Raw genomic sequence first — 23,258 nt, forward strand, 5'->3', positions numbered from 1 at the left:
AACTAAAGAGTTAAAAATATACAATTAATACAAAAAAGTAAATGAAGACATTACAACAAAGAGAAAAAAAATTATAAATTATACCTTATACCTATATTACTTCTATCTTACATTTATGGAGCCAAGCAATCACATCCCATGTTGGCTATAAATATCTTTAATTTGCAATTTACGGGTGTTATTTTAAGATTTAAGGGTAAACAATTAACAAGGCGCGGAACAATATATGAGGTTGTCCGTTCCCATTATACATACATTATTTCCGCGGACTGTCCGAACTTTAAGGTGGCTTATAGCCCTTGTATGCGTTGAATGTTCGACACTGTCTCTCAGGGCAGAATCCAAAAAGTTTTTCTCCAGAAGCGAATATCGAAGTTGTTTATAGATTCGTATTATTATTTCACAGTGTCTAAATAATCTTAGGTCATTATTAATGTATTGTATTTTCACTTTAGGGTCTACAATAGTTCTTAAAATCTCTTAAAATACAGGTATAGGAGTAATTGAAATCGGTTTAAATAGTTGATAACTTCCAGTATGATATGATATTCTTCAGAACACCCGTCAAGCACAATCTTATTATACATAGAACCGATTGACTATGACAACAACAATTAATAGACATATAACACGTATAATATCGACCCACATCTCGCGTCCTACGGGATTCAGGAGCAATCAGACAATTTAATGTCATTAGACAGCGAATATTCATGAGTTGACTATATAAGCCAAAATATTTTCCATCTCACTACATTCAACGAACTCTCCCCAAGCATCATGAAGTACCAGGCCGTCCTCATCTTTACTCTCGTCTTATGCATCAGTCAAGGGGAAAGCCGAATGTTATGCGGTGGTAGACTGCCCGAAATCGTAGCGTATTTATGCGCAAATCCGTTGACGAGTAGAGAAGATTTCGCCAGTAAGTTCTTACTCGCTAAGAGTTTTATTCTTAAACTTTCTTTGGTGAGACGATAAAACATATTTAATTATATTGTTTTCAGGTTTTCAAATGAAACGAGCCGAGACCTCCTACAACTCAATAACCAATGCTGTCGACTGGCCCTGGATCCCACATCATGAAGCTAAGGGGATTAGGAACAAGCGTAGAATCATCGACGAGTGTTGCAAAAAGTCCTGTACAGTTGACGAACTCATGGAATATTGTTAAAATATGCTATGAACTTTTTAGTATTAATTACATAAAATAATTGTAGCAAAATTTTTGATCTATGTAACCGGTGTTATTAACGGGTTCATAAGCATGTAAATAAAATCTTCTAATACTTACAATAATTTTTTTAAGCTTTTTCATTTCTAATCCCAAAAACATCCTGTCGTTCCATATTTGGCCTTCCACTTTCAAGAAATATAAAACCAAACGATAAATCATTTAGGTCATTTAGCGACCAATAAACGCCAGAACTAAATAAACCATTTGACACACATACCGGGCCCTGAGAGCAATCATAACAATTTGCTGGGGGGCTGGTTATCTGCTCGATTCTCGTCATACTACATACTACCTCAATGACAGGTATTGCTGGCATACAGCGAAAACTGTTTTATAAATTTGAACTTATTGTGGTATTGTAAACATGACTGGTACGTCGACTCCGGCGCAAGTGCACATATGACGGCGAAAAAAGATTGAATAGACAAAGCAGATTAATTGCCGAGTTTATCAAGCTTTATTATGTATGGGCTTAAGTAATCATCTGTAAAGTGGTATGAATAGGTGATAGATTGTTTATATAAAGTTTTTAAAATCAGTTGTCATGAACAGTTTTTATTTACAAAATTGTGTACTGATATTAAAATAATAGTAGCAATGTTGATGATTTTTTCATATAATCTACTTGTAAAAATGAGACAAAAAAATTAATAAGTGCGGAATTTAAGATATATAGCATCTAGGTTGTGTAAAGCGCTGTTTAAGTATAATAAATGTAGATAAAAAGTCCAATACAAACAATAGACCAACAACCGTACATCGAACAATTGTTATAGAGAATTAGAATGTTTAACTATGGATCCATAGTTAAAAGGAGTATCTACTCCTATAGAATCTAAGTTAAATCTTGAAAATGCAGAAAATTGTGTAATCGATGATGATCACACTCGATGTGATATTTCATATTCCATTAGTTATTTGAGTCCATTCAATTACTGTTATAATGAAACTCATTACAATCATGCTAAAAGAGTATTAATGTACATACCGAAAACAAAACATAAATGTTAAAAATATAGTAAAGATAATGTAGAGTTAAAAGGTTCTGTTGATGCTAATTGGGCTGGTGACACACTAGATAGAAAGTCTTATACTGGTTTCTGCTTTATCATGTGTGGCTCAGTGATATCATGGCAGAGATGGAAACAGAAGTGAGTTTCTCTGTCTAGTACAGAAACTGAGTATGTACCTTTATCAGAAGCAACTACAGAAGCGATTTAAGCAATTTGTTATACGATATCACAGGAAAATTATGTAATATGATAACCAGAGTGACTTAATAGAACAAAAAAGTTGATGTACGTTATCATTATGTCAAAGATGCTATAAAAATAATATTGTTAAAGTTATGTAGGTATATCTCAACTCAAGATAAGTCTGCAGATTTATTGTCAAATAAATTCTTAGAACTGATAGCTTATGTTCCTTAGTAAAATTTTAATTACGTTAAAGAATTGATTGTTTTTAGTTAATTGAATTATTTTGTAAGATGGGGTTGTTATAATTTAGTAACAAATTATTATTATTGACGCCATATATTATATCTATAGTAATGTACAATAATAAAAAGTAAGTTGTCAGTCGTAAATCAAAGTGTAAGTTTTAATGAGAAGAAAGTTTGCCTCTCTTTTTAATCGTCATGTTTTGGTGTACTGGGAAATTGTAAGGATCCAAGGTTGCATTATTACGTCAATATTTTTATAATTCTTCTTATTAGGCTGTAGAATCAGCCTTCTGTACATGTCGACAATTTTTTAATGTATTATACCTAAATTTACTTTACGGGACGAGCAAGTGTCAATTTCACATAGAAGATTTTCTTCAATAAAATGGTCGTCGCCTCAGGATTGAGAATATATCGCTTTATTTATATAGAGCACATACATTAATATGTTTATTTAATAAAATGTTTCATACAGTTATATGGGTTTTCTACGTCTAGCAAGCAGATAACTACTTTAGTAAATATATTAATTGTTTCGGCAAATATCGATTTCAAGACCTCCATGAGATTTAATCAGTAAGCCACGGAGGCGGTGTGCTATAAAATCAATACGTCTTCCGCGTAGAGGCAAAGTAAATCAGTCTTCGCTGAGTTTTAAATGGATATATTTTTCACTTCACAGAATTGAAACGTAGAACGTGCTTTGCATGGTCACTTAAACAGTTTTGAATATGAATTCAAGTTCTATCTGGGGGGCACGGCAGACGCCCGCCACGTCGCGCAAAAACCCGTACCATTCTTTTTTCGTAGCAGTTCAGACCATTTTCCACCTATAAGTTCAGTTCAGTTATCAAGCAGGCATTGTATAAACACTGTATACAACAAATTTCATTCGTTATGAACCAGTAGTTTAAGAATTATAACTAGTCAATGTTTTTTAATTTTGTCACTCACTGACTGACCGATAACCAAACTCACCTCAGAAAGCAAAAGGCACTTGTAGCAGACATAGAAGCTTCAAATTTAAATCGCAATTAGGGTTTAACATTAAGCAAAACTACTTTTCCGTTTCTCACACAATTTGTATATTCAATAAGATGAACTTAAACGCGTTTCCAAAAAAAAACAAAATATCTCTGATCTCTAGGTATCTCAATATCAAAATTACGCGAGTACAACATATTTAATATGGTTAATTTCTTTACAGCCTTTTAGATAATTCTGAGTAAATAGGTACGAAAAACCAAAAAATTGGCATTTATACCCGTTAATTAAACATTCTTTAGTGCTTCAATTGTTTCTCTACTTAATTATGTATTTAATTAAATGAAACGGGTAAAAGGAACGGACCTTCCGTTACATGAGCAACGTTACATTAATATTTGATTATGATCTACACAAACTAAAATCGATCTACATTTAACTGTCTCTATTCACAAGAACCACAAATATATTTGGACAGTTGAGCTTCACGACATTATAGCGAAACCTATGAAAGTTGCCATTAAACTATCAAGTAAATTACAAAAATTACATAGGAGTTATTGAAATCGATTCAAATAGTTGATATCTTCCAGTGTTTATAAGAATATCATATTACATAACACCCTTCAAGCAAAATCTTATTGCGCATAATAAAACAGATTGACTACGACAATAGAAATTAATATACATATAACACGTGCATAACTTATCGAACCACGTCACGCGTCCTACGGGATTCAATAAGGTGATTTAATGTCATTAGACAGCAAATATTCATGAGATTACTATATAAGCCGAGATATTCCCCATCTCACTACATTCACCGAGCTATCTCCTCCGCAAGCAACATGAAGTACCAGGCCGTCCTCATCTTTGCTCTCGTCTTATGTAGCAGTCAAGGGCAAGGCCGAAAGTTGTGCGGACGAAAACTGTCCGACATCTTAGGGTATTTATGCGCAAACCCGTTGACAAGTAAAGAAGATTTGGACAGTAAGTTTTATTCTTAAAGTTTCTTTGGTGAACCGATAAAACTTTTAATGATAACTTATGCCTCAACTTTAATCTTCCAGTTTTTAATTGCTAGAAACAAACTTAAATATATTGTTTTCAGGTTTTCAAATGAAACGATCCGAGAACTCTTACAACTCAATAACCAATGCTGTCGACTGGCCCTGGATCCCACATCATAAAGCCAAGGGGATTAGGAACAAGCGTGAAATCATCGAGGAGTGTTGCGATAAGTCCTGCACCATTGACGAACTCATGGAATATTGTTAAAATATGCTATAAACTTCAACATAAGATCATTGTAGCAGAATTGTAAAATCTATGTTAGCGATGTTCTTAACGGGTTCCTATGCATGGAAATAAAATCTAGTTATAAATTATGTTATTAAGCTCTTTCATTTCCAATCACAAAAACATCTTGACGCTCCATAGGCAAGGCATATTTATATATTTTTTTTTAAATTTAATTGCTATCTTGTCTCCATACTACAATTCATTCATCCGTTATTTAGGTATTTATTCCGTTTTTACATATACGAACATCAATCGCTATCCTTAATTGTTTGTGAATAAAATAACAATTGATTGGCGCTAAATTCATATAATGAAAAATTAATACATTTAATTGTTGGTTGAGTCAAGATAACTACAAGAAAACTATTACAATAGTAATTTTAAATTTACTAATTACAACGAATAATTCCTTAATACATTATCTCTTACTGCATTTGTATGAAAATCATAGATTATTAAAATTGCACTATAAAGATGCGCTACGCACAAAAAAGTTTAGAAAACTATGATTTTTATCGATATTTGTTTATCCCTAGCGACATATGTATATTTACTACCAATTCCCAAATCAAGATGCAGATTTTTTGCTGTAAGATACCTAAATTTATTTTACGGGACGAGTAATGTCAATTGTCAATTTCACACAGAAAACTTTATTCAAGAAAAAGTTCATCGCCTCAAAAATGAGAATGGCACGCCTTATTTTTATAGAGCAGACACTGACAAATGTGTTTTGCGCGTCTAGCATGCATATAAACAGCTTCGTAAATACAATAATTGTTTCTTCAAAGATCGATTTCAAGACCACGGAGCTTTAATCATTAACCCACGGGGACGGTATGCTATTAAACCTTTGATGTTTAATTAATACGTCTTGCGCAAAGAGACAAAATAAATATTGGCTTAAAGATCTGACAACCAGGCGATCAGTATTCGCTGTCTTTTAAATGGAAATACTTTTCACTGTCACTCCAGAATTGAAACGCAGAACGTGCTTTGCATGACCACTTAAACAGTTCTAAATATATATATATAGTTTTGACGACTCATTGGTCTAGTGGTTAGTACCCCTGACTGCGAATCCATGGGTCCCGGGTTCGATCCCCGGCTGAGACGAACATCGATGTGATGAGCATTTGGTGTTGTGCTTAGGTCTTGGGTGTTTAAATATGTATTTATATGTCTATCTATCTATAATATGTACGTATATCCGTTGCCTAGTACCCATAACACAAGCTTCACCAGCTTAACATGGGACTCGGTCAATTGGTGTGAATTGTCTTAAAAAAAAAATGAATTCAAATTCTATTAAGTTATTGGTAAAAGTAAAGCTTCCGAATAAGTTTAAATACAATATTTTAAGAGGTTCTGTAAATTCTCTTCTAAGTATAAAAACAAAGTTCAGAAAAACTTTTTCAAACTCCTTCAACTTCTTAAGAAAAACGAATATGAAATAATAAAACAACATGAATATAAAAGAATTTTGTCTGAACCTTCAATTTCACCGTGAAACTCCACCCTTAGTATTTTACAATTTACCCGATATATATGTTAGTATTGCGATTGTCTATGGTCTAGTATTTTTAAGATCTTGTAGTAAGCAACTATGTCTACTCCTCCAGCTCTACAACCCAGGGATAAAAAGGCCGATGTGAGTATGGTTCTTGCTGTGCCAAGGTCTATCCCACATCAGTAATGGCAGCTGGGAGCCATGACTTCATCAACTGATCGCGTGGCGGGATACGGACAAGGCTACACTGATACCGAGTTCTGCCTCTGGCGATTTCTGGTGGCGCTGTGGGTTTTAAGTACACTAGCGTGTCCCACATAACCCTACATCACAGTCGCGGGCAGTCGTGCCGTGTGATATGGCTAACATATTTCCCTACGAAAAAAGGCTACTATGTCTAATGAATTAAACAGATCATATTTTGAATTTAAAAAAAAACGTCGCCGAATACGTTCAATCTATATATATACGCAACATATATACATACATAGGAACAAGGCCGCGAGTACTATTCAAGTAGGTAACAGGTAAATAAAAGTTTGCGTGTGTTCATAATGAAAGTATGTGTATTCCCGAGGGCGCTGAGAAACTCATTTGTAAAATTACATCCGAGGGTCATATTCCGTTTGCATAAGTTATTATTATTACAGTTTCTTAATCGACGGAGCGATGTTTTTAATTATATTAGTAATCAGGTTTGTTCTAGATCCCGTGTTGACAAAAAAGTTATATCGCAGACAAGCCAAGTTAATAATTTATTTCTGTAGTTACGATACTAGTAGTTACAAGTCAAGGACCTAGAGCAGACGAGAAGAACTGGCAAGAAACTCTACGCCACTCTATTTTATCGCCAAGTTTTTGGTTAATAAGGAATAAAAGTCTTTATTTACTTGGTACAATACATCACTTGTACCCACCCTATCTGGCTGACAATCTATAATAATAATAAAGCTTTTTATATCTAGCACCAGCTCATCATCCGCTTGCCATGTGGTAAAGGCCTCCCCCATTCTTCTCCGTTCGCATTCATTGCACGCGACGCGGAGCCATAAATTTCCTATAATGTTTGTAAATATGTCGTCCCATAGCTTATGTGGTCTTTCTCTACTACGCTCTATTACTTTCCGTTCAGTCAGCGTGTCCCATCGAGAGATGAGACTACAATAAAAGGCAGTTCGGTATCATCGTCCGCCGCGGACACATTTGTTGGTTTAATCGGAATACTATACTGTTATATTTCTAATATTGAATGAATCTTTTTCCTAATTAAACTTCAGTTGTATCCGATTTTTTTTTAAATCCAATCGCTGGTTCAATCCTAACAGTACGTACATGATGCAATTTCCTAAAGAGAAATCAAAAATTCCCAAATGCAATAATGGTGGTCAGTTCTGTTGTGGCAATTCTAATAAGTTTACTTGATAAACCGTCTAGAATCAGCAACTTATATGTATAGAGATAGAAAGAATGAGTATGCATGATCGTCGTTTATCTTTGAAATAATGTGGTTTCAGATCCAGCAATTACTCCAATTGCGGTTTCTTCCTCGGCGTCGTTATAAAAATTTGTAAATACAGAGGGAGTTGGGTTGAAGCAAGAAAGGGTCGGAGCAAACAAGCCCGGCTAATTAGCCCGCGCTGACTTCCTACTTCATTATACCATGTCGTAAGTTATAAGCTGTTTGAATCGCGAATCAATGATTTTTAAAATCTTGTTGTGGACTGGAAGCGAGAAAATATGATTGAAAATTACACAGAAATTTTGTTTCTAGACCCAGTGTAAAAAAAAGTGTAACGTTAAATGAATTAATTGATATCACGGATTTTGCTTATAAATAATATGATATACTTAGCTATAATTAACATGATTCAAATATTGATTTAAGCTTAAACGATGAATGACGCATATGTAGGTTACATACGAGTAATTATAAATACAATATGTTTCTATAAAATGTCTTGTGACTTACACCACCGATTGGTTGATTAGCTGTGTCTGATGCTTACGTGGCTTTGGCTTTGAGAGCTTACCTGAAAAGATAAAATATTTCATTCAATATTACCGCAATGACAGTTAATTTTATACTATGCTGTGCGTGTATTATCTGTGGTCTGCGGTTTCACCTGAATTAATTCGGTCGTAGCAGAACATCGTGTTCTACAACCTAAAGATTTCCTCGGTAAATACACTTTTAAATGCAATAATAATATTTTTCTTTGAGACATATGGTATCGAGGACTTTCTGTAGATATTAAGCTCTTCTATAAAACTGTAGTACATCATTTTGCCCCATTGACAACAGTGTCCGTAGCGTACGCCATATATGAATATTTTTGGTCATTTTCATAGCTTGGGTTATACTATTGCAATTCATACAAAACCCTGAAATTCTTTCAAAAAAATGAATTGCAGTTCGTTTGTCTCGCTAAAACTCGAGAATGACTGGTCCGATTTGGCTAGTTACGATCTTGAAATATTTGTGGAAGTTCAGGGAAGGTCAAATAATAAGTAAAGAAAAATATTCAATTGTCGTTTGTATACTACCAATGTCTTTTGTCTTTTTAGAATAATAAAATTGTTACTTCGTTGTCATATATTTATAGAAATTCCTTCAGAAATTTGTATTTCATAGCAGTATGTGTAGTAGTATGAGGTCCTATCTCTTTGGTTTTTTTTTTAATTTTGATTAAATATTTTGACACGTAGCAAGTTTCATATGCTGCAGTGAAACTCGAAGCAAAATGTAACGCAATTCCGACAACAGGATGACACCAAGTCTTGTCAGGATAAAACCGAGTAAAGGTTCTGACTAAACCTAAGCCCAAGGACCGGGATAGACCAGATAAAATTGTAAGACGTACGAACTTACAAAATATGTAGTTTAAATACCAATTCGTTCGTCAGTTCACAAAATTCGCAGAAATTCAAAGCGGTGGTGTTTCGAAAAACACTTTAATTCTAAATTCAGAGTTACTTTCGTTACGCTTACAAGCGTGACAGAATTAATATTTAAATTTCAGTGCCTTTATCACTATCTACTTGACAGAGAGAGTTGTTGACACATTTGCTATGCTAATGTTGGCAAAGCTACTGTTATTATTTAGTAGAAAGTATTATGACTAACATGAATTGTGTATATAGAAACTTAAAAACTGAAACTTTGTTAAAGAGTTGAATTGCATTTTATTCGATAATGTGAAGTTGTGAAATTATTTATTAATTTTCATCATTGCGCCTTAGATATCACGGATCTCCCCGTAAACTATCTCTCTGATCCATTATGGGTGTTATAAATGACACGACAAGTATAATACTGTAGTCATTCAAATCGACAGGAATACAATATTAGTTACGTGTAAATTTTTATAGATTTTCATAGCACGAATCAAATACCGAAGCACACTTCAGGGTAACGTCATGCCACAAAAACAACAAAACTTCTATCATAGAATAACGCCTGGAACAAACTACAGCATATGACATTTGAAGATTAGTATGTATGAAGCAATTTATTAATAGGTAGCCGCTAATGTTAATGTCAGAGGCACGCAGCAGGACCATTCATTACATTTTCAATTAGGCATTAATATCGGTTACAAATGAATAAATACATGAACCTCATTACATTTATGTATTCGCCTGGCGGTTAGATAGGGTTGTCCAATACTGAAATATTAATACATACTTTACACGGTAATTTAATAATGGTATTTGATGTACGGCAGTACTACACAATTATAATAAGGAAAATCCTACGTAAGAAGATTAAATATTACTATAATTACTGTTAATAAATCGGCACTTTTAATAAATTAATACTGAATTAATTCAATATTGTAATTCCATGATGAATACGGGATAAAAACTTACCCCCTAATTCATAAAAAAAAAATCTAATTGCAATCTTTTAGCTAAAGTTTCGTCTCTGTTCATTCGTTTCTGTCAAATTGTGTTTACGGTATAATGAAAAGAGACAAGTTCTCTATCTATCTAAGTATATACAGTACATATTGATACGGTTTTATTAAATAAAGGGTTAGTTTTGTGTGCCGTTCACGTAAAAGAAGTACGTTTTAAAATAATATCAGAATTTAATTATTTTACAATCAGACTTGAAAATATGGTTCCAAAAGCCATTCTGTATAAAATAACAAACCTATAATCTATGGTGTTTGAATTATGTGTATTATAATCAGAATGATTTAAAAACTTTCTAACGTTATTGTCGCGTATGCGAATATTTATGTTTTAACCCTAGTAAACATTAGAGGACATTAATCCAGTCTTTCATAACGACTGGTCCAAACATGCGTCGGTCTTACATCTGCCATAAGTATATGTAAACATGGCTAATGCCTCACATAATGTGTAGACGGTACCTTGGTGATTTATGTCTAAACTAAGCTGGTTATTTATATCATTGAGAACAGTCGCAATATCAAGTGAAGTATTAACTCGATATGTTTGTATGTATTATTACAAATGGACAAAGAAGGTGAGTGGTATTTTAGTGGTGGAAAGTTAATCACGGGAGAGAGAGATAGATGAGACGTTAGGAAGACGTTCTTATATCAAGAAGGATAGCCAGGGAGAATAGTAGAGTAGCTGCGCGCTCCGAGTGAAGCCCTTGTCTACCCGCGCGCTGCAGCCCCATCAAGGGCTAACTAAACCGCCTCCGCCCTGTATGAGGTGAAGGCGAACCCCCACAACAGGGATAGATCAAAATGGCGGCATTTGGTCAGCTGATTGGTTACTATAAATTGTGGCAGGTTACCTAGAATGGTACATAAGCGAAGGGAAGAATAGATCAACATGGCAACATTTGGAGGAGGCCTTTGTTGTATTACGAATTTTGGTATTTCTCTTGTAAAACGTTACGATGCGGGGCGGGGATTAAATTACGCGTTATTGTTAATATTATTTTCGACTTTCCAGTACTTTACACCACATAATGGTAACTTTTAGGTATAAAGAGTCACTGGGTGGTCACGAAACGTTTTACGATTGGATACAGAAAAACGTTACGACGTGTTACATGGGGGGTGGGGTTTCAATAATCTCCAAAAATTGCGTGACGTAATAATTGAACGCTCCCTTAGTGGTAATAATTGTAAAAAATACCCTACACTAATTATAGCAAGAAAAGCTTATTTTATTTTATTATTACAAATATTTTATTATGTAGGACGTAAATTAAAAAGAAAAATTGTATTGTAGTATTTCAGAGAAATGTACATCATAATATTGTGCGTACAAGAACAGGTACGTACTTTACCGTACGAGCGAGAGTCGAATGCGCAAATAGAGAAAGTCCATTGTTGCACAGCCAGGAATGCTGAAACCCTTAGCCCAAAACTGCTCATTATCAACAAACAACGAAACAAAAATAATCTTAACAGTAATCTTTAATTTTGTATTCTATACGCCATACTCTTCAACAATCAAATTTCGAAACATTATTGCCTGGTTTTGTGTTATCATTGGCCAGAGCAAATCGGATTCTTTTCAATGGGGTTCTCTTAACCACTTTTTTTTTGCCATAGAATCTCAATAAGAAGAATTGGGTTTCCCAACAGAAAGATAGTTTGAGATCGCATTGTGTGTGTTTGAAAATACTTAAGCACGTAGATTATAGTGAGGGTAGTTCATTAATATACGCTTACGTCCGCTCACATTAAGATGATATCACTGCGCTTTATTTTAGAAGCATTAACGTCAAATTATGTTGATTGTTCAGTGAGCTTTAAATGTTCACATGTGTCGAGTAGGCTTTTATACTTGACTAAAGATTATTTTCCTCATTCGCCTAACTGAATTCAGTGAGAATGGTAATTTTTAGTGCACTTGTGAATAACAGTGGAGGTAAGCTTTTAAAATTATTTATTTAAAATTCTATACACTTTTCCATAATTATAAACTTCTATATTGCCGTTTGATTGTGTTAGTGTGTACCCACATCTCTAGTCCAATCAGAGACACGCAACACGATTTCTGTTTCCGATTAACCAATAACTTTCAAACGAGACGCGTTATCGATTCGCCCATAACAGGTATGGTAAACAATAAATATATACCATCACAATGAAACTTTTATTCCAAACGAAAAATAAATCATTATTTTCTATTTAGAAGTAGGTTAAGGGGGCAAACGCAGTTTTTTGAAGTAACAAACTAGTATTAGACACTGGTGTTTATTCATTCCGGTATTCTGCGTAAAATGGCATGTCTTATGTCTATTTTTACAACTAGGCGTCCGCTGTACGCGGCCCGCGTGTTGGTGGTGCAGGGGTAAGGGATCAATAACAGGAACTGTTACATCCACAAAAGGAAGGAAAAAACTGTACACTATTGAAATCCTTTTGAACATTTAATCAACCGCTTTTCACACTCAGCAAATAACTAAAGCATAGATTGCGTGATACGCTGGGCCCCACACGGCCTGCGAGTTGGAGAGCTGAAGTGTTTCATGTCATATGCACTATGAATTAGATAAAAAACCATATTCCCTAAGATTAAATATAATATGTAATAAGGGTAGGATTTCGCGATGGCAATAACTTTTTAAAGTAGAAATTCTTTCGTATTTGAAAGAAGAGAAAATCAAACGCTTTCCGCTGTCGACAAGTTTCTCATGTTGAGGTTAAAGGTGCGCTGGGCTGCACGCAGTTAAATACGTCTATATGGCATAAAACCCATTAGCCTCCGAACCTGCGAGCCGCCTGCGGCCCAGTGCATCCACCAACTTAAGTTATACATATATATGTTGGGAGCGAAGAGTTTGATTATGTATACGAAAGCATTAAAAAATTTCACAAGTATTCTCATTAAAAATCCATGCTCGAAATCAAATATTTGCTAAATTGAAGTATTCATAATTCATAAACATAACTCGGATTAAAGGTGTTAATTTTTTAGAAAATAGTGTGAAATAGTGTTGTAGTGGCTTAATAGTGAATGGGTAGGCTATTCAGTAGAACCGAGTCTGCTTTGAATGACCAGACTAATAAGGGGAACGAGACCAATTTGAATGTGAATGCGTCTACAGACGTTGAATACCTTGCAAAAGGAATATCTAGGAGTGGCTCGACTGACAATTTGAATTATGGGAATTGAAATATGTTTTAAATTCAGCTCAAGTTAAAAGTTAAAAGGAGTTCCACAATTTACGAGATATTTTCTACTAATGTTATGTAAATTGCATTTGTAAAATATCTTTTTATACGGACCTTTGTTTATAATAAAATGACCGCGATCTTTTCAAGTTTTAATCGAGCATAAATTGCAAAACTAGAAATAATCAGTATACCTATAAGAAACCAATTGCTTCTAACATGTATTTTCTATTTTCAAGGATCACTAAGAGAGAAGGATAAATTATTTCAGTATATAGTAGTTACATTTTTACAGGAGATGATATTTCAGGCTTCAGTAAATATGATTTATAAATATTTCCTCTTTATTTGCAAGTCGGAGATCCGCCTTCTGTTCCTGACACTCGTCGATTCTAACGACGTTTTTATAACAAATTTAACAGCACAAAAAAAGAAGCACAAACATTAATCTACGGGTTTTAAATAATAATGTGTTCTCATGAGAATCGAGTAACATCTAGGCCTTCTCTTTTCTTTATAAAAGACATCTAACCAATTAGTATTGTCTTTGATTTAAGCGTCATGTTAAATAAAACTTTTTGAACAGATATAAAATGAATTTATGTAAAGAAACTAGTATGTTAGTAGATGGCGCTAGCAGCCATCGCGGATGGCAAAAGCAGTTTGGAGTTGCCAGAAGTCAAAGTCATCGGTATTTAATTCAATATTGTTAAATTGTGAGGTTATTGTAAAAAGCTTAAAAAGGGATTGATAATTTTAATAATAGACTTTTAATGTCGTTTCTTTATCTTCAGGTAGTACTAAAATAAAAGACTTTCTTACAAGCAGGTAGTCAAGTTATCGTTAACCAAGATTCACCGTTTAACGATACTTTGTAACCATTTTAAGTGAAGGCAAGTTTTCACATACGTTATGTAGCACCCAAATCTTTAGAACCCAAACCAAATTTCGTTATGAAACCATAATTTACAAACAAACTTCACTAGGAGTTCAAGTTTATACAAACTTTGAAATTGAAAACTCATACGTTCCCGTATTCGAGTCTTAATACTTAATTAGTTAACAATGTTTTAAGATGAGAAGTTTGCTGAGTTTCTAATACTCAGGAGTGACGGAATCTTTGATCCGAAAGATTTACCGGTTCTTGGTAAAGTCTAGTATATATTACAAAATATATAGTTGATCTTGCTTGCGGCTTTCTTATCTTGAAATAAAAATAATAATCTTGGCGGTCATACTTTGAATTTTTGGTTGCAAATTATAAACAACAAATAAATAATGATAGCTTTATAAAAATATCTCGTTATAGTTACCATTGTACAATGATATGTATGGAGAATAAACAGTTTTATTGGAATATAAACATATATTTAGCGAAGAAACCTTATGGAAAAGATTAAAGAGAATTCATGCTTAACTATATATGAGATGAGTCTCATAAAAATCTTGTTTTTTGGCTTCACTTCAACTTCATAGAACAAACATTATCCTGAAAGCCGGTATCATTAGTATATAATCCTGTGGGTCTAATAAGCTTACATCAAAATAGGGGTGATGTTTGAAATAATATATGGATTTGTCTATGATACAACTCGCATATATTTTACGCTGTTCTATATATTTTATTTTCCATAGCATTTAAGTAAATATTACATTAATTATATTATTTTCAATTCTGAGAAAAAAATATTAAATTGTACAATCCTGAACCATCCACGCAAATTAAAAAAGTAATCAACCCACACGTGACATTTCAAAAAATAATAAGGCATTTCACGTCACCTCGGCTGTAGCAAATTCAATCTGAATAATATTTCTTCTGGAATTCCCCGAAAATCAGCGAATGTTGGCTGTTTGTTGAATAATAATAAAACCCATTTATTGCCAACAACCTTAAATAACATTTTTATCTTATAACTATTCATGTAAAACTATGTTATTGAACCCCATGTAGGGTAAAGTTCCCCCTCTAGTTCACTCCATACTTTTCTTCTCCAATCTTTACCAGCTACTTAAATAATTTCGTCGTTCCATCTGGTCCTTGGGTGACCTCTTTTTCTTTTTCCCGCAGGTCCTTCCCATGTTGTGGTTTCTTGCCCCATCTGTTGTCCTATCTCGTATCTTGAATAGTATAAAACAATTTAAGCTCTTTTTTTATATTAATAGGGGGGCAAACGAGCTTAAGGGACGACCAAAAAGGGCAGTCTACGCAGCCCATAGACACCCATTTTTAGTGGGTGCGTTGCCGGCCTTTGAGGGAGGAGTAGACTCGCTTTTTAAACATTTGGAGGTCGTATCTCTGAGGGAAGACCCCCTCCCCCGGGAGTCGATTCCAAAGTTCGCTAGTTCGCAAATAATATTAATAATTAATTTATCGCATGCAATTCTCAACACTGAGCACTGCTTCCACATCTGCTACTGGTGTATAGGCAAACCGGTAATCTTTTCCACCAGCAACCCTAGTTGACACTAGCTGGTACGGTGAAAAAAAAACAATAGGGATTTCGTAGAAATATGCCTGCCTCATATATTTACTGATATAACACAGGAATCAACAAGTTTTTTTCTTATAATTTGACATTCATAGATACACTTTAACTACTTAAATTTCGTTATCTTAGTTTTAAATTCAAATATATTACGAGTGCTATAAACCTCAACCAACTTTCAAGTATTAACGCTAAACCGGTAATCCGGTTTCCCTACTGGGAGAAATGACTTTAGATAAAGTCGCGAGAATAACTTTTAAATATTGCTATTAAGGTCTACCTTTCGTAAGTTAAGTCGCTAAAAGAATTACTGTAATTGTATTGTTCTTAAAAGGTTTATAAAAAAATCTGTTTAAGATATGTATGATAGCAGTCAAAAGAAACTAGATTTCAAAATATCTCACTAATATTTTTTAATACGTGTTAAATAATAATTATAGCAATTTGCACAAATTAATAAGCCAATTTATAACATCAAATAGTACATAAAACCAAATATCATATAGTGAAAAACACCTGAATGTGTTCATTCAAAAACTAGGACACAAGATTGATATCATTCACCGGATCACATAGTGTCTACTGAGTGAAAGAGTCACTTTAGTCGCAATAAATCAAGCGGCCAATCGATTCATCAATCGGATAGGAATTGATTATGTATCGATAAAGTTGTGCGAATGAATACCGATCTATTGTTGTTTAATAAATATGTATGTATGAAGTATGTTATTCATAACTAGTACGACCTTATACGTCGTACGTATTCATTAATTCCAATAATAAGCCCAATTACTATGTGTAATTTTATTACACTGTTTTGACTAAACATATCTCCTTTGAACAAATTTTAAAACATTGTGACACGAAAAAATAAAATATTTTTTATATTTATTTGTCACAAATTAAATACTTCACTTATTTTATTGAGTTATTTATATTTTATAGTAGTTATGTAATAATCGAGTGCCAGCCCTCATGTAACACTGATTCTTTAAATTATAAAAACTTTTTCCATGTGTATAACGCATAGAGCGTGTTTTGTAGAAAATAAAGATGAAAATTTTAAAAAGTAGGAAGAAATGATGACGGCGCGTTTCGTTTGATTGTGTGACCCTTCCATTTGAATATCGTTTTGTCGTTTACGAGTTTTTAAATTATAATAAACATAAACACCCTTATTCGTGAATGTATCACGTGTCAGTTTGCAGAAAAATAAACGTGATAAAGCATTCTTCAACTAATTTAGATTCATAGTTCCCTTATGAACAAGATCGTATATTTTATCAGTGACAGTTCATTATGTTGTCATATTGAAATAAAGAACTTATTGATGAAACGTCTTTATCGAAAATCATAGCGACCGACTGAGTTTTATAGAATCCTGGTAGAAAGTACAAGGATTAAATTCAAAAAAGCTTCACCAGCTTAGCATGGGACTAGGTCAATTGGTGTGAATTGTCTTTAAAAAAAATAATATTAAGCCTATATTTTATTGAACAGGAAGCTCTGACAACTAAACACTACTAACTAAATTCAAGACAACAATCATAGAAAAAATCGTAAAAATATGTATAATCACGGAACTTCACACTATGCAATACTAATTGTTATACTCGTATTTGTATGAATTGAAAATTACGATAATACTCGGGTATCATAAAAAGCTTTTACAAACCCACATTGTTCGTACCTTTACCTAAATAAAAAATACTATATCCATTGTGGCTGATATTAAAAACATTTCGGTTGAACGCACGTCCGTTGAGATGAAGCGCGGAATAAAATTGGAATTTTGTTTGAACGATAATTGGATCGCTCGGGATTTGAATCACAATAAGGTAAACAAATGGTTTTTACGCAAACGATGAAAGGATTGCCATGATTATTGCCTCCAGGCTTGCAACGTTTAAAAAACTTTAAACTCAAATCTTTTGGTACCTGACGCAACCATTATATGAAATAAAAAAGGCAGTTTTTACTGCTGAACTTGTTAATAACCATGCATTATGTATTTTTTAACTGACCAATTGTATAATATACAACTACATCTCTAAAATCATTTTATGAGTTATTTATTCAATATAGATTCACTACAAAACATCTAAAATAATTCACTGATTAGGACGAAAATTTAATCACTAACATTAATGAGCATATTGATTTATGTTAGAACAATCTTTCTACTTACCGTAATTTTGTTTATGATTCTCTGAATGTGGTTTATGTTTTTCAGGTTCTATTTAGTTTAAATTTTCCGTTTTTTATATATGCTGTTTGTTTGATTTTTTTTCTTAGCTTTTAATTTCCATGTTATAATGTAATATATAATAAATAAAATAATTTCTTGTATATTTAAGCATGGATGTTGTTTACTCATAAATTAAAACGGACATGACCTGCACTTATTTATTACTCTATTAATTTGTTGTTTTAAGACAATTTCGGGTTTCACGCTCGGGTTTTATTTCCTTAATATTAATTGTAACTGCTACGAGTCATAGGTTTTCAAATCGAATGACCATTGAATTTGCCACCGTCCTTTACTTTTTCAATTTATCACAAATATATGTGTACATACAACTTAAATATGCTTTTTTAATAAGAAATAACCGTTTGGAATGTTTGAAGAAGACTTTATATTAAGGAGCTATGGTTAAACAATAAACATATAGATAACCTATAAAATTCAAATGAAGGTCCCTTGTTTGAAAGTTAACATCTGTATGATACGGAAAATCGTTTAACATCAAAGCCAAACAATTTACAAGTTATCAGAGTTTATTCCAAAAACTTGTTCGTTTATAATAAGTTATATACTCTAGAGCTTTCTACAAAAATTTTAAACAAAGGTCACACGCCAAGAGACAGTAAAAGATTTTATGTGTGATTCATTTCAAAAACTATTATTATATATATATTTAATATTAAAAAACTTTGTTCGCGTTTTTGAATCCCAAGTAATCCGTTAAGTATAAAATTCAAGTTATGTTAAATTAGTTTCCCTTGGGTGACTTGGTATTATTAGGTCAATAACGGACTTAAAGCAACTAATAAAACCTAACCTTGTCACCTTGTAAGGTTGAAAGTTGGTATGGAAGCATCTGCTTGTTGCTGCACTTATCGTATTCATTTCAACTTCATAACTTAGTAGTAGTGTTAAAAAAGTTACGACTTGTAGCAACAAGTTTTTTGATGGAAACTAGACTGGATATTTAAATCACCTAAATATTACTAAAATGTGCATATGCGAGTGGAGGTAGGAGTAGGGGATTATTTTTCCTTATCAATTATTCTCTTATTTCCTTTGCAACTTACTACTAGTGTTTGATTTGTTTGTAATTAATCGCAAGCGCCAATACATGTAAGGTCGGTTCGTTCCCAGCATAATTTGTCTTCTGTAATCTATGTTAGTGTGTGTCAATTTTATAACAAGACTAAAATCATAAAAATGTAGCGAAAGGAAGGCATTTTATTTCTTATTCTTAACCGACTTAAAAAAGAGGTTATCAATTTGACCTATACCTATGCATATTTTTGGACATGGATAATATTTGAGTAAATAGGCTTATGTGCCTGTATTACTATTTTCTCCGAAACTAAATATTGAACCTTAAACTTAGATGTTTTCCAACTTAGTTAAAGTACATGTTTCATCAAAATCAGTGTAGTTTTTGAAATATAGGTATTCATACCTTCCTGGAAAGAAGATAAACATCTTCTTTATACATCTCCTCTCATATTATTATGCACCTAGCTAAAAAATCAATTATATCGAAAATATTTTTCGTTTTCAGTAGAATATGTATTTGAATTAGGCTGATTTTTTTTATATACTTTTATTGATATATTTCCCTTAGTGTGTTAGTGTAGTTTTCCTTAGAAATAAGGTATAATAAGTCACTAGATTTTATAATCTCACAGGCATCATATTTTAATTACGACACTATACATCGTTGGGTTTTTCATTTTTCCGTCGCGAGGAAAAATAATGAGGCTATTTATTCTGTAGCGCCATTATAAACAGAAAAATATGGTTAATTTAAGAGAATGTTGCTGAGTGAAATTAAAAATTAAGAAGCTTCCCTTTGTATAATAAATTCTAATCCCAACTCATTTAGGTTTTCCATAAATCTTAAAATATTATTAAGAAATATACGTAAATAGCGTTGATTTATAAAACAGTAGGTACAATATAATATGCGTCAAGGTACTGCTTTAGTGATCATCTCCGATCACCATATGATGACAAGGAAAGAATAGCTGAGCTCATGTCCCTCCCCTAGGACCAGCTAAACTAACTTTTGTACTTACTTTTACCATTATTGTCAAGTTGCTTTTGTTTTTTTTGTTGTAAGCTTTTTATTTTTGAATGATAGAACTACAAGACCTGAATTATACGACGTGTACAATACTATCATTGCACAGAAGTCTAATTCTACTTTGTTTTCATACGAACTGTACTATACCCAATTCTTGGCACGAATGCCGCGGGCAACAGGTACACGAAGTATTTCTTAATATAAAAACAGTAGCGGAATAAATTATTGTTCATAAATCCCGAAATAAAACTTCGCAAAGCGCCCGTAGCTAAGGATAATAATTGGTTAGTATTCTTTTCGTAGCAAATCACAATTTGTTGTTGATATAAAAAATATTCGGTGATAAACAAAATTATTTATTTCTGATAGCTGTTATTTTAACGGCTTAGGTTAACGTCACTTACATAAGAACAATTTGGCATTTCAATACATAAATCTATTATATTCTTAAAGTAAGCTATGTAAAGATTATTTACCTACCTTGAATCACTCTGTCTACTTATTTTACCGCATTAAATGCAAGTCCGTTGCGTATTTTAAAAGCTCTAGGGCCACGTAGGACGAAAGCACCAGCTTTCGATTTTATCATTTCGGCAGTGTGTCAGTGTACTGTGTGTAATATAAAGAAGTCACAATAAATATAGTTATAAATATGTCTACGTGAGAAATGTACGACGGCGACAACACGAAAATGTGTCACATTTCATTTTTAATGGACATTCACGCGAATTTAAAACAAAATGGAGTACCGTACTCTAAAATTCCTAAAATTACTCGTGGGAATTGTTAGGAAATCTAAAATATATTCAATAGACACTTAAAAGATAAGGGTTTTACGTGTTCAATTTAGGAATGGCGTAGCTTTTTTGAAACTTGGCGGAAATTTATTTAATTGCTTATGCTTTCGACAAACGTTTTTTTTTCCATGTGCGCAATTATTTTTTGCTCATATGTCGAAGCAGTATATAGCGAGGGATACGGTTTATTTAAAACCCCGAAATTGTCGTCACACAAGGCTGGCCACCTTTTTACCTATAAAGAATAGTTGTCGATATAATACATAATATATAATATCACACAATCAAAAATCCCCGCACCCAATATTCCCCAGTTTCTCCAGTCTTCGCGATTCTCAGCCCTTTGTTTAATTTCAGCCGGAGGTCGTAAGTAAACATTTAATTTGTGAGTTGATAGGAATTGTGCCGAGGTAATTGTATGAAAACAGCAGTTCGCGCAAACGCTGTAATTACTTAAGTTTTTATTGCATACATGAATAATCTATATGCCTTAAATAATAAATCAACTTTTTACTTACATAAAAGTATAAGAAATGCAGGTTGCATTAAAAAGTAATTCTAATTAAGATTATTATTATTCTTTTATTTCATATTAATTTCATAAGTTTACCTAACCGTACGACAGAGAGAAATAGCATATGACCCGGTGACAGTAGCAGACAGTAGGCTCATAACCAACTTGCCTTGAAACTGTCAAAAAAGGTGTGTGGCTCAGAAATAAGGTTTTACTTAAAAACATCATATTATAAAGCGCAACGCCACTATGACTTAGCGTCCTTAAAGAAAAGAGCGTACCAATTCTTAAAGGGCCGGCCATTTAACATCATATGTGCCTCCTGCTCGTTTGCCCCCTGTTATGAAAAACAATGTCAATGCAATTACCGAATCACATAAATAGTACAATATCGAATATGTATGGCATACATTTATTTGCGATATATAGACAGCCAGATAATTGACATAACTTCCCCTGTCGTACAGGCTATAACAATTCTAGATGTTTTGATTAAATATTGAAGCCACAATTTGTACGGCGTCAAAAGCATTGAAAACATTCTTTATATAAAATATTTAAAGCACCACTATCAATTTGTAAAAGTGATTGGAATCCGGTAAATGTTACTTATTGCGAACTGAAGCACCCGTAAGCACTAAAGGCTTTGGCGAACTCTTCTATTTAAATTGATGCAATTTCAGATTTAGAACGCCATATTATGCGGTATCTTAAATACCTTTATTAAAAGAAACATATTTTTATTTTATTAAGTCATGGACTATTTTAAAATAATACTCATATCTACGAAATCAAAGGGTTTGGAGGCCCAATAAAGAAAAACTGGCGCTCTCATCTTAAAAGGGGTTCTCATACAAAGATAAATTAAAATAATTATATTAACTAACTTCTTTCAGAGATATTTTTTTTAGTTGTTTATTGAATATATCTTTGCTTTGTTAAACCTGGTCAGGCACTTAGGCGTGGCATGCCTTATAGAAGTTTCTCTTGCGTAAATCTAACACGATGTTACTATTATCCAGTAGATTTAGACCACACGATTTCTTTTTAATAGAAACTTTTTTCATAAAAACCCATGACTCGCGCTAAGTCATCAAAGAACGCCCACTTAAGTTGAAAAACTTACTTAAGAATGTTTTTCGTTCGAACCGCTTGATAAAACATCAAGTATAAAAGAGATTACAAGTTCTATAATTAAACAGTGTAAGTTATTAATGAAGTTAGGTCCATTGCATTGCGAGTTGCCGTCTCGGAAACAACTTTTAATTGATACACCGCAACTTATAGCACAGAAGGCGACTTAATTGTTCTGTAGGCTTACAATAGGGATAATTATGTCCAAATCGGAAAATCTTATAATTGGATAGATCTTAAATCGCAACGAATTGGATTTATTTAAAATTTAGAGTATAAAGATTGGACACTTACTCACTCAAAGAAGTTGCTGATAAGTTTATATCCTCAGACCAAACTACGGACAAGTTTCAATGAAACATTACATTTGTATCCGAATATACCGATTTCGGAGGCTTAAAAAAAGAAATTTTATATAA

General features: G+C 33.0%; 3 protein-coding genes across 3 annotated transcripts in view; 2 read left to right on the top strand and 1 right to left on the bottom strand.

The window, feature by feature from the left end:
• The window catches only part of LOC125048596 (protein kinase C, brain isozyme), a 124,451-nt gene that overhangs the window by 45,948 nt on the left and 55,245 nt on the right, over nucleotides 1-23,258 (bottom strand). The window lies entirely within an intron of this gene.
• Nucleotides 774-1,248, top strand: LOC125048600 (insulin-related peptide 1-like). The gene is made up of 2 exons (XM_047647349.1): nucleotides 774-922; nucleotides 1,005-1,248. Exons 1-2 carry the CDS (start codon nucleotides 781-783, stop codon nucleotides 1,169-1,171), a joined length of 309 nt encoding a protein of 102 aa, XP_047503305.1. The 5' UTR covers nucleotides 774-780; the 3' UTR covers nucleotides 1,172-1,248.
• Nucleotides 4,494-5,055, top strand: LOC125048599 (bombyxin B-1 homolog). The gene is made up of 2 exons (XM_047647348.1): nucleotides 4,494-4,652; nucleotides 4,774-5,055. The coding sequence occupies exons 1-2, from the start codon at nucleotides 4,511-4,513 to the stop codon at nucleotides 4,938-4,940; spliced, it is 309 nt and encodes a 102-aa protein (XP_047503304.1). The 5' UTR covers nucleotides 4,494-4,510; the 3' UTR covers nucleotides 4,941-5,055.

The sequence above is a fragment of the Pieris napi genome, chromosome 4, assembly GCF_905475465.1.
Source record: "Pieris napi chromosome 4, ilPieNapi1.2, whole genome shotgun sequence".
Lineage (NCBI taxonomy): Eukaryota > Metazoa > Arthropoda > Insecta > Lepidoptera > Pieridae > Pieris > Pieris napi.